The sequence below is a fragment of the Aethalodelphis obliquidens genome, unplaced genomic scaffold, assembly GCF_003676395.1.
Source record: "Aethalodelphis obliquidens isolate GAN/ISIS:26980383/991018 unplaced genomic scaffold, ASM367639v1 scaffold5, whole genome shotgun sequence".
Taxonomy (NCBI): domain Eukaryota; kingdom Metazoa; phylum Chordata; class Mammalia; order Artiodactyla; family Delphinidae; genus Aethalodelphis; species Aethalodelphis obliquidens.
Genome location: NW_020837949.1, coordinates 42,076,768 through 42,089,541, shown reverse-complemented (window position 1 = coordinate 42,089,541; position 12,774 = coordinate 42,076,768). Strand labels below are relative to the sequence as shown.

General features: G+C 47.2%; 1 protein-coding gene across 6 annotated transcripts in view; it reads right to left on the bottom strand.

Moving 5' to 3' along the window:
- DPY19L1 (dpy-19 like C-mannosyltransferase 1) overlaps window positions 1-4,383 on the bottom strand; it is a 95,526-nt gene extending 91,143 nt beyond the window's left edge. For 4 of the 6 annotated variants that reach the window (XM_027102212.1, XM_027102213.1, XM_027102214.1 and 1 more), the window contains exon 1: window positions 4,000-4,366. In XM_027102212.1, coding sequence (XP_026958013.1) covers window positions 4,000-4,297 — 298 coding nt within the window. In that variant the 5' untranslated portion in view covers window positions 4,298-4,366. Of the gene's footprint in view, window positions 1-3,999 lie in introns of all 6 variants that reach the window. The other 2 variants (XM_027102211.1, XM_027102216.1) reach the window with 2 other exon arrangements.
- Between the last annotated feature and the right edge of the window lie 8,391 nt (window positions 4,384-12,774).

Sequence of the window (12,774 nt, the reverse complement as noted above, 5' to 3'; positions counted from 1 at the left end):
TGCCTCAGGTCCCCAATCTGGTAAAATGGGTATGACAATCACAGTGTCATGGTGAGGACTGACTTAATAGTTAAATGAATTTGAGATAAGTCGGTTAATCTAAAATACTTAGAACTATGCTTGGCACAGAGTAAACCCCATATCAGGAGAAGATACTATCATCAATTCCCATGAATTTAATACCACCCATTTGCTGATGACTCCCTGTTTTATGTTTCCACTCAGATCTCTTCTCTTATGTCCCATTGCCTACTTGACATTTCTACTTGGACATCTCACGAATGTCTCAAAGGTGACATGTCCAAGATAGAATTCTTGATCTCTTCCCTTAAATCTGTCCGCTCACCACACCCCTAGTCTTCACCATCTCCGTGAATGCTACTCCAATTAAAATAACAGACATATCAGATGATAAATGGCAACTCACAGCCCGTTTTGGGAAAACAATAGAGATTAGAAGAAACTTTGGCAAACTGGGCTGTGTCCCCATTTAAAAGAGGGGAGGGGTAGATACACTTAGTTCCAGGGGATTGCTGTCAGGTAGGAATGTCAGCTCTGTGATGCTAGACAGTCGGCTCCTAAAGGGAAGCAGAACATCAGACTTTAAATCTACTAATGCTTCCCTCCACCTCACCCCACCCCAGATTCTCATTTAATTGGTCTGATGTGTGGCTTAGCTTTTGGGATTTTTTGAAGTTTCCAGGTGACACTAGTATACAGCTAAGGTTGGGAACCACTAGTCTAGTCCAGGTCTCCAATTTTTACATGTGTACAAACTGAGGCTCAGAGAAGCTAAATGCTTTGCTCAGGCACCAATGAGTTTGAAACAGGTACAGAATCAGAAAACAGTTCCTCTAAGGCAGTGTTTTCAAACTGTGGGTCATAATACTAGATCATGAAATCAGCTTAATGGTTTATAAACAGCATTTTTAAAAAAAGGACAGAACAGAAAATCAAAATGCACTGTATATTATAGAGTGAGTACAGTGCATGACCTTTTTATTTTAAATGTATGCACATACTGCTCTTAGTCTCCATTTCCCTTTTCAAATCCGTTCTCCTCCCTTCTCTGCCTTGTTCCCAGCCCCAGGAGGCTGACCCTACAGAATGATTCAGCTGGACCCCTTGCCTAAGGATTTCCCGTTGGACAGCCAGTGAGAGGCACCAGTGGGAGATCAGAGGGTGGGCAGAGTGTCTGGGGTCACTCTTCTTGGGTGATCCTGCCCCCACTCCACAGCTCTCCTTGGGTTCAGCTCCGGAGGAAGCTCCCTTTCCCCTTCAGGCGCAGAGGTGGTAGCACCTTCCCACTGGTGACAATCCCTGGGTGCTTCAGTGTCCTTTTTGGGTTCCTTAAACCTGCTCACACTTTTGAAAACAGGCCACTTGTTAAATCTGTTTCCTGCCAGGACACTGACATAAAACAGTTTGACAGACAGAGAGACACATGCATAAATATACAGGGTTGGATTTTCAGAAGTGTGAGCAGTTTAACGTAAATTGTGTTGCTTGCTGCGGGTTGTGGTCAAAAAAGTTAGGAAAACACTGTGTCATGGTTCTTCTTACTACACCACTGCCTCCCCTGGCTGATATAGGGAGCTACTGGGTTGAAACATCTAAAAATAAACATTTCAAAGACCTTCTTTATGACTGTTACCATTAAATGGTAAATAATGTCTAAAAAAAAGAAAAACACGTTTATTAAAATAGATTTTTTAACAGGGCTTAAGACTGCCCAACAGTGGAAAGGGCCATCCTGGTAGGTTGTGAGTTCCCCATCAAAGCTTCACACACGTGGAGGAGATGAGAGACTAGGGACCCCTAGTCAGCCTCTCATTAAAAGGTGTGCTTCTATCAGAGAGCCTCAAGTTGTAAAATTTCTTCCAAAACACAAATGAAACAATTTTTGTCATAGCAAAATCCTGTACTAAAAAACCATACCATGTCAGCTCAGTTCTCACTCATTCTGGGAGGGAAGAAGAGTGAAAATGAGGCAGCTTTCAAAAATGTCTAAACTCTGCTCCTCTTTACAGGTTTTGAGAGTACAGATCCAGAGAAAGAACCAAACATTCCAGGTCTGGTTATTCTCCAGAATCATTTTTCAAGCTGCCCCGTGTCCTCATGTAAACGGTTAGCAAGGACAGAAAGTCTCTAGACCTTGGTCTGGTCATCCAACCTCCATCCATCTGATGGCCAGTGTCCAGAGTACATCCAAAAATGTGGGACAGCACCTTCACTGTACCTCTTTCCAATACCCAAAGGGATGAGTCAAGTAAAGTGTCACACTGTTACATTAATACAAAACTTAGGTATGAACCATTACTAGATCCAAATATAAGCCATCCAATATAAGATTCAAAGGAAATGAAATTCCAAGCAAAGAAAATATGCACATAAGAAAATGGCAATAGATATTACTCTATGATTTGTTACTGTAACCTCCCTTAAGGAGTGATGCCCTTCCATATTTTGCTACAAAGTGGTTAATGTTTATAGTAGCTATCTATTCAAGAAAAATGCAACTTCATTCTGTCACCAGATATCAAATCAATATTATGCTTGTGCTTTTAGTTTAACAGCAACTAAAACTTGTTAAATGTTTTAGATACAAAGTGTCTAGCCATATAGTACCCACCCCTTTTAGTTCTGCTCCTCAGGATGTGCCCTGGAGTAAGTAGGGCAGGTGATAATCCCATGTCACAGAGAAGGCAAGGCTCGCAAAGGAAATAACTTGAAACTTAAACCAAACTTAAACACAGTGAACTGGATCAGGAGCCTCTGTCTCATCCATTGTACCATGCTGCCTCCCCAAGGTGAATTGAACTAACCTGCACACTGGCAAGGTTTTTCAAGCTCGCTACTGAAAAAAAGGAGAAATGTACTGAAAATACTGAATTTCTCTAGTCTTGAATCTACAATAGAAAAAAAAAAAAAAGTACCCCAAAAGCAATATCAACATTTCTGAGCCCATTAAAATGTGTGTGTGTGCAGGCGCACACACACGGTGATGACTGGCTTTCTATGATTGAGTGGCTGTGATCTCAGGGGAAGCCGATTTGTTGTATTTTATTCCCTGGTCTATACTGAACTCCAAATTCTTTGGGGTCACTAAAGGAATTTGAAAGGACCAAGAGTTAAATAATTCAGTAGCCAAAGCCCATTAATGACATTATATAGGAAAAGGCAGTGTTACAGCATTTTACTTGCTGACTTAGACTTAGAAAAATTAGGCCTATTATCCAAACTGCTATAACTTGCCTTATCAGAATGTCGACCAGAAAACAAAGGAAACCTGAAGTCGGGCCACAACATGTGAATGTTTCAACTTTATATTTTTCAGCACATCATTACATATCATCCGTTAGGTCAAGGCAGCGGATGAGGGGGAGCCCTCCATACCAATCTTTCCCAGGTCAGCAGGGTCCCAGCTTGGGGGCCCAAAACACAACACAACCGGGAAGGTGACGTGCGGAAGGGAATCACAAATAAAGTGCCATCGGCGGTGTCTGCAGCCAAGAAGAAAACAGCACGCCAAAATTTAATTATAAGTTTAGCAACTTTCTAGAACAGAGGACGTGCTTTTGCTTTGAGTTCAGTGGAATCGCTTCCAACCCAAAGCAAACCATCCTCCCGGACAGGAGGCGAGATAACTGGAAGGCTGCCGGCCCGCGCCAATCAGCAGCGTCCAATCTCGTTAGCGCAGACCTGCCAATTCGCTGCCAGGCCGGGCAGCTGTTGATCTCGGGGCCATTTTTTTTTTTTTTTTAAAGCAGAGACAGAGAGCAAGTAGGAAGGGAGCGAGGAAGACTGAGCCTAGGGGAGGGAGAGGGAAGGAAGAGGTAAGGATGTCCCAGGAAAACTCGGAGAGGGCTGCGAACTGGCAGGGACCGACCGGCGGGGCTCGGCGGCACGGAAGCCGGAGGAGAGCGGAGGGGAAGGGGAGAGGGGGCCCGTGCCTCAAAGTTCCGCGTCCCGGCGGCGCCCGCGCGCTGGGCTGCTCACCTAGCAGGAGCGTGGTCCAGGTCCGGCCGCGCCCCGAGAGCCGCAGGCCCAGCGCCCCGCGCAGCCCGGCCGCCAAGCGCCCCCCGAGGCCGCCCCCGGCGAGCGGCGGGGCGGGCTCGGCGCGGGGCCCCTTTCTGCCCGCGGCGCCCTTGCGCCGAGGGGACGGGGGCGCGCGCTCGGGCCCGGGCTCCCCGGCGCCGACATCTGGCGACCCCCTCAGCGGCGACTGCGAGGCACGGGGTGGCTGGGGCGGCTTGGGGGCCGCCTCCCGGTGCTTGTTCCGCGCCTGCAGGACCATCTTGGCATAGTCGCGCCCGCTCGCTGCGCGCGCCCGGACGGCGGCCGGGGAACGGCGGGCTGGCGGGGCGGCCCCGGCGCCGCTCACTCTCAGGCGGGCGGGCGGAGGGCGGGCCGGCCCCTCCCCGCCGGCGGGGAGGCGGGGAAAGCTGCAAGGCCTGGCGGCGGCTGCCTGCCTGGCGGTGCGGCCGGGAGGCGGCGCCGGACTCGTGCGCCCGCCGCCGCTGCCGGTTGTCACGGCGACCGCGGAACGCCGGGGGGCGGGGGCGGGGGCGGGGACACCCTGTGAGCGGCTGCGGTCCCGCTCCCCCCGCCCCTCCGCGCCGGACGCGCGCTCCCGGACAGCCAGCGCGCACGCGCGGACTTCCGGCGAGGGCGGGGGCCGACCTGGGGCAGCCCGGCGACCCCGGCCCTACGTGGGACCTGTGCAGGACTCAGCCAGGGCGAGGGCACGGATCGCCTCCCGGGAGCGGCTGTCCCTCCCTTTGGGAGCGGCCGGGAAGAAGAAAGGGCCCTCTTGGGGCGGGGGCCGCTGGTCGAAGTTTCGGACCCGATTAAGGCTGCAAGTGGACCCCGAGAAAGCCCGCGTGGCCCAAGCAGCTCGTCTCGGGGACGGCCGGACCGGGGAGGAGACGCTCGGGAATGACCACGCGGGGGCGCTGTGCGTGCGCTCTGGAGCCTCGGTGGCCCTGCCGCTGGAAGAAGAGCAGAACAAAGTAGAGCCACTGGGTCACGTTACTCCACAATGTGTGGCCTTGCAGTTTAGAGCGCTGCCGAGTGCAGCTCCCGCATTAGCTGATACGACGAGCGGGGCCACCCGATTTTAAATGGCAGCAGAGTATCTCAAGGGGAGCTGTTAAGGGTCGAGACACAAGTGTGTGCCTGACATTAAAACTGAAAACCAGGGTAGGAGCCCAGGCTGAGGGTGATAAAATTGAGTGGACCGAGAAGAAAAAATTATCGTATGTTGTTACTTTTAAATGCTGTAACCTTGTGGCTTGAAAGAAAGCAGAAAAACTTTATTTGCTGTTAAAATACAAAACCTTAGTCGAAAACGCATTTTCTTACACGTAGCAAGCGGAAGGCATGACTGAAGGAAGCCCAGGAAGATTGGGAAAACGAGGCAGATCCCAGTTACCCTTCTCCCCCCCCACCCACCCTTGCATTCTTTGGACAAAACCCTACAGCCTCCTGGATAACTAAGTTCCTTTACTTGCGGTGTCCAGTGGGCTTGTTCCAAAAAGTTGTCGTTAATTCCCAATTTTGTAAATCAAGCCACATCGTTCTGATTATCTCCATTGTAATTCCAGGTGCTTCACGTGGCTGTGGATCCTTGCCCTTAAGTTTCTTTGTCCAGTGATTTCGTTATTTAAGGAAGTTAATTAATATCGGCATCCATTCACTGTTATGCCTTTTTAAGGGCAATTAATTATTTTGTAAAGGGAAAAAATTTGCCATGCTAATTAATAATCCCTCATACTCTATATATTTTGTGAATTTGAATTTTCACCTGTCTTTCATCAGAACAGGGAACAACTATTTTTAGACACTTTTTAAAAAAATTATTGAAGTGATATTACACAATGCTTGTATTCTGAAATTATGTGTCAGATGGATCCAGTGTGTTTCCCTCTTGGATTCAACTGGTACCATTTTGCCAGAGAAAACACTTGTTGAAAAAATAAATGAGTGATTGAGTGAATGAATGCAGGAGATAACATAATCAGATGAAGATTAAATATGCTGTGTTCTGTAGTTCACTTGAAAGTTACTTAGTTCTAGCCCTCCTCCCATGGTCTCGAATTTCTAGAAAACAAAGAAGCTTTCCTACTCAACTTCATATTGTCCCACAGAGCCTAACCCAGAGCTTGACTGTGAAAATTTGTTGACCTGTATTGAAAGAGGAACACCTATTGTTTAAGCCATACCCAGTGGGTTTTGATCAGTTCCACCAGTGCTGAGGAGTCCCTTCTCTTCTTGGCGACCAAGTGGGGGCAGTCTAGCATATTGGTCAAAACACATGGTGACAATAGGCCCATATTCCAGTCTTTGCTCTGACGTGTACCAACCCTATGACCTTGGCCAAGTTACTAGACCTTTTTTTTTTTTTTTTTTTTTTGCGGTATGCGGGCCTCTCACTGTTGTGGCCTCTCCCATTGCGGAGCACAGGCTCCGGACATGCAGGCTCAGCGGCAATGGCTCACGGGTCCAGCCGCTCCGCGGCATGTGGGATCTTCCCGGACCGGGGCACGAACCCATGTCCCCTGCATCGGCAGGCGGACTCTCAACCACTGCGCCACCAGGGAAGCCCTACCAGACCTTTTTGAGTCTCGGTCTCCTCATCCCTAAAATAAGAGTAATAAAAACATCTACCCTACAGATTAGTAAAAATTAAGTAAGACAGTATATGTAAGGTATCTAACAATTACTTCCATCAAAGTAATTGCTCGATAAATGTTCAAAGCAGTGGATGCTGTATACGGAGGGTGGCAAGTCTTCTGTCCTCCCGAAGCCTGAAGCTGACAGTCCAGAATGGATGTGAAGATGCAGAGGAACAGAGTGCTGAGGAGCAAGGACAGCTGTGTGATGTTTAGACCAGACCCACACGCTCTGGGCTTCAAGTTTCTCAGCTGTCTGAGCAGTTGCTCCTCCCCTTGAAGTTTCCTGCTTCCCACACATGCTTTACAAAGGATGACCATTTCGTGGGTCATTAAGCTTGGATAAAATAGTAGGCAACTGCTCTTACTTCTCTCTCTCCTCCCCCCAAGAAAGGAGGATGTTTCACACAGGGAGAGTGGTAGAGCAAAAAATGGAATAGTCATGAAAGTTATGTGCCAGATTTCATTTTGTCTTTATAACTCTGAGACCGAAAGAGCAGAGAATGCAGTTTATTCATATTCATATCTTTAGGCTAAGGGCTGCCACATAGTGGTGGACAGACGCTAAAGAGAGAGAGAGAGAAAGGGGGTGGGGGGGGACTGAAAGCTGCTTTTAAAAAAAAAAATGTGTGTAGATGATCCTAAGAAGTAATTCAAGATTATAATGAATACAGATTAAAGTATTACAATTACTGGCCACCTTTAATGCCTTTTTTTCAGGAGTTCCAGATGTACCAGAAAGGTACTTCCTTATGTGACACTATAGAAATACTGGATCAAAGCAGACAAATTCCAAGGATAGAAACCCTACAGAGCAACCACTCATGAAAAATCCCTGGTCTGGTCACCGGGATACAAGCCCAGTCCTTTTCTCACTAAAAGCTACATCTTGGGCATTTGAAATAAAAATTTTTAATTAAAAAACTAATTTTGTAAAAGCTTTGGGGATGGAGAAATAGGAAATTAAAAGGAAATGCGCATAAAATAATAAAGACAAGTAAATGTCCCAAAATAAAGCCTAGCGATATTAAAGTATAGGGACCAGGGAAACATTGTTAAATGGACAATGAAAAGCAAAATTTGGTCAAGGGAAGACTGCCGGGAACCAATTTCCTTATTTCTTTACATTTGCATTTTCAAGGCCCTAATTAAAACTTCCAAATTTCCGCCTTTTCCTCCCACTCGCTCTCCTACCCACAAGAGTGACAGCAGAAGGAGGATCTTGACTGTGGCATCTGTTTCTCATTTCCTTGAACTAGGTCACTTGATCTGTTTATTGCAGAAGTGTCTGGGGGTCAAGTTCTAGATTCTGACAGTTGTGTCCCTCAGCAGTTGCTCATATCAAGAGAGGAACCTGCATAATCCAGGCACACTTCACAGAAACCTAAAATGGGTGCAACAAAGTATATCTGTATAACATTCAACTTTCCACAAAGCCCCAACATTAGCTTGTCACTGTTATAATGAATGTATTTCTTTAGTCTCTGGTGAGAACAAATGTAAATTGCCACTTTATTGCTTTTCACATTTTATCTTCTGTCTTTCTGGTAGCTGGCCTTGTAATTTAAACTGTTCATGCTCCAATGACTGTTCCTGAGAAACTCAGAAAGTTCATTATTAGTCCTAGTTCTAGTGCACTGTCAAGAAACACTCCATTACAGAGGGGCTTGTCTCCCTAAAATGCAGTTCCTGTTACTGAGGGCTTACTATGTCCTTGGTGTCTTAGTGGATTTCAGAGACATTAAAAATTCACATAAAGTCCTTATCCCCAAAGGTCTTACAGTTTCAATGGAGAGGTAGGGTAAGCTAGGAGAAAATATGATTGCGTAGGGAAATATGTAATTCAGAGCACAAGTACTGAAAGAGTTCCAAAGAGAAAAGACCGCATCTGATACGACTGAGGAGTTTTCAGGGAGGAGATGAAACTTGTCTAGGCCTTGTTGGAACGATAGATCTTTGAACAGAAGGAAACTTGGAAAACACGTTATAGAGAGGGAACAACATATATCCGAAACCCTTGTGTGCTTGACCCATAGTAAGTGCTAACAGGAACATCTTAAATCCTTTTTGGAATGAGGAAGGGAAGAAACAACTAATATAAGTTTGAGGAATAAATAAAAGGATTAAAGAGATTGGAGCATGAAATGCTTAGAGTGCCCAGACATGGATCCTGGGTCTCAGAGCCCCCAAATCTATCTACCCCTGAGCAGACTCCTCGCCAAATGAGGCTGAGCACCTCTGCCCCGCAAACACACACACACACACACACACACACACACAAACACACGTGGCCTTAGGAACACTGGGAGCGAATGAATCCCACTGTTAGCCTCTAATGTGAACAGGGACTTGCTCGCATCCAGCGGGCCTTTGCTGACTCATAGCCTGAGCCTCGCCCTCACCTGCTGCCAGATGCAGATAAGGTGGGAGACTGATTCATCTGGACATTGAATGGTCAGTCCTCCGAGCCCATTCTCCAGGGTCAGCACCTGGATGTATCACACAATATATCCTCTCCCCACTAAGCTGTTTCCTCCACCCGACCTTACCTTGTGCTCCCTAATACACTCAGCTCATCTCAGTGCTCTGTACCTCTTGGCTCTTTTCAGAGGCCCTTTCTCCTGTAACAGGTTCATTCCCTCATATCTCCACCCCCTTCTTTCCCTGGAGCTCCTTTCTGCCTCTGGAAAGCTCCTCTGAAGCCCTTGTCATCTCTACCCTTCAATCGTTGCTGTCCTCTACAGATTACCTGGTAACACTTCCCCCACCGTTTACTGTAGCCCTGGCCCCCCATCCTCTCACTTCCTACTATTGCTGCAAATGACTTAAGCACCTAACACTGAACCTCTCTGCTCCCTGAAATCCTCATCCCTGGTGACCTGCATTCCGACTCCATGTCATTGCCCCACTCCAATGGCCCCATCCTGCTTCTTGTCATCACCTCAATCTGGCTTTGCTCCTGCATTTAAAATCCAAGCAACCCACCTCCAATGCCTCTAAGTCTCCTTGTTATTCCATCTCAAGTGCCAGGGCCCAGCCCATCACTGCGACTCTCTCTGTCAGGATCTCCCCCTGCATTCCCTGCATGGTCCTTCCATCTCACTGACCTGGCAAAATCCCACTGTCCAACTTTGGGTCTATGCCCATGCTACTGGAGTTCTGGAGAAATCCCACGGCTTGGAAGGCAGGAACTCATATGAATTCTTAGATTCCATTGGCAAGTGGACCTGAGTGCTGCCCTGAAATCTTCCTTCATTCCCCTGGTCCCATTCTCCAGAGCAGATGCAGCAAATGTTCGCTAATGCTGTGGACTGAATTCCCTCCTCCCCAGATTCATGTGTCAAAACCAAATCCCCAGTGTGATGGTGTTTGAAGATGAGGCCTTTGGGATGTGATTAGAACATGAAGGCAGAACCCTGAGGAATGGGATTAGTGCCCATGAAAGAGACTTAGAACTCCTTCTCCTGCTTCCACCATGTGAGGACACAGCAAAAAGAGGGCCATCTCTGAATGGGGAATGAGGCCCTCGCCAGACACTGAATTTCCCAGCACCTTGATCCTGGACTTCCCAGCCTCCAGAACTGTGAGAAATAAACGTCTGTTTTTTATAGGCCGCCTAGTCTATGGTATTCTGTTAGAGCAGCCTGAGCTGGCCATGACAGCTAGTCTTGCAAACCTGCCACACCTGTCTCACCAACTCCCATACTCCCAGCAGACGAGGGCTTTCCCCCTACTCCACGGAGAAACTGGACACTATCAGGACTTGCCTCCCTGTCCTCCCATATACCCACAAATTTACCCAAGACCCTCCTTCCTTCACATCACAAGAAGGAGCCCCTCTTCCATATGCAACCAACCTCTTCTCCAAGGGTTGGTTTACTCCATCCCACCATCTTGGTGCCTCACTCTACCAACTAACTGCTGGGTCATCTCTCTACTGTTTGGGTTGCCTTCCAACAGCCTCAATCTTGCCCAAGTGACTCCCGTCTTAATTAGAACTATCTCCCAAAATAACATCTCCCCAAAACAACTGCCCTCTCCCTCTCCTTGCTTCATTCATAGATATTCCTGGTAGAGTTCCTTATACCTGTCATCTCTGCTTCCTCATTTCCCAGTCAGTCAAGCTCATGGATGTCTGGCATTGTATCTAACATACCACAAAACTGCTCTCATTGAGATCACTAATGACCTCCACGTTGCTAAATTCACAGGACACACGAGTCTTTATCTTGGCATCTGACCACTCCCTTCCTTTGGTTTCTCTGACACACATGTTCTTGGGTTTTGTGTCTCTTTGTTCTTTTTCAGTCTCCCTTGAAGGTCCCTCTTGTTCACTAAATATTGATGTCTTCTAGGGTTTAAAACTGAGCCTTTCCTCCTTTGACTCCATGCACATTCCCTGGGCAATCTCATTACTGCCTTTTTGCTAGAGATTTCCAAACATGTGTCCCCAGCCCAGATTTCCTCATTGAGCCTCAAATCCATATCTCCAACTGCCCATTCGATGCTCACACTGGGATGTCATTTTGGCACTTCGAACCCCCAAATCCAAATCTGTGTCATCTCCAGTCACCTAATCTCAGTGAATGACACCACGATTTTCCCTGTTCCCGTATCCAGGGAGTCATATTTATGTCTTCTCTCTTACTTCCAACATCCAATCAATCACAGAATCCTACTGATTCTATCCCATAATTGTCTCTCAAATTCCTTTCTTTCCATCCTCACTGCCATGGTCCACCATCAACTTCCCATGAGTTTCAGCATCATCTCCTATTTGGTTTTGCATCTTCTCTTGCTTCCCATCGTTATTCCAGAGAACCATTTCTAATATGCAAATCTGATGTCACTTCTTCTTAAAAAATCATTCAGCACTTCCAAATTCCTAAACATGACTCACTAGGCCTTCATGAACTGTGCTCTGTCATACCCTCTCCCTACTTTTTTCTTCTTCAGCCTTATCTCTCACCATTCCCCAACACTCTGTGTCCTCCATCCCCCTGGACCTCTACACATGCCATTCTCTTAAACTGTCATACCTTTGTCCTGCCCAGCCCCTGGCAGTTCTCCTGGATAACTGGCTTATCCTTAACACCTCACTTAGAATTCAGCTCCTGCAGGAACTTTCCTCCCCCCTCCCCCTGAACCATACATCAAGTAACCTAGACTATCTCCTGTCACATCACTTACCACACTGTTGATTTGCCTGTTTATTTGTCTGACTTCTCTGTTAGACAGTAATTTTCTCAAGGGAGAGCTCTGTATTAGGTCAGGTTCCCCGAGAAGACTCTAAGATGAAAATTTGCAGGCAAGTGGTTTTGGGAGGGGGCACTTTCAAGAACAAAGCCTGTAAGGGAGTGAAGGAAGTGGAATTGGGCAAAGAGAAATTGAACTGCAATGTAATTGTAGCAGAAGCTTCAGCCAATCCAATAGGGAGACCTGGAGTTAGGATGGCCCTTCCTAATCATCCTAAATTGTGGCAAGGATCCCAAGTCTTTGACACCACACCAGCTGGTTATTGGTGGTGGCTGCTTGCAAGGAGTGAGCGAAACCTGGGCAGGCAGCTCCATAGAATGTGTACAACTGAAAGCTAGTCCCCAAAGGGATTCAGTGGTGAGCCCTCAGCCACCTACACCCCTGGCTTCAAACCTGAAGGGGAAATCTGGGTAGCATACCACAGTCCCCTCTGCCAACACCCTGTGGTGTCTCAAGGCCTGACACTCTACAGGTGCCCATTCTCTTTGTAGGTAAATGACTGAATGTATGATTAAATGAATTAATTAAACGGCAGAAAACAAAGTTAGTTAGATTAAATGAATTGAGATTTAGAGCCTTATGGAAGGACAAACTTTTCTATTTGAAAACAGTGAACTCTAGTGATCAAAAGATTGATGGGTTACAAATAGGATATGAAAAAATAGCAAGTAGACATGCTCTGAGGATGTAAACTTGTGGCATGAGGGTGGTGGGGATCGCTGAGATGATAGCAGGAAGATTGACAGGGGACAAAGCCCAGGGCCTGAGAGTCTGCTCCTATAACCAGGACAATGGAGTATAGAAGGCCTATAAGAGGATAGTGAGAGCATGACAGGACAAATAT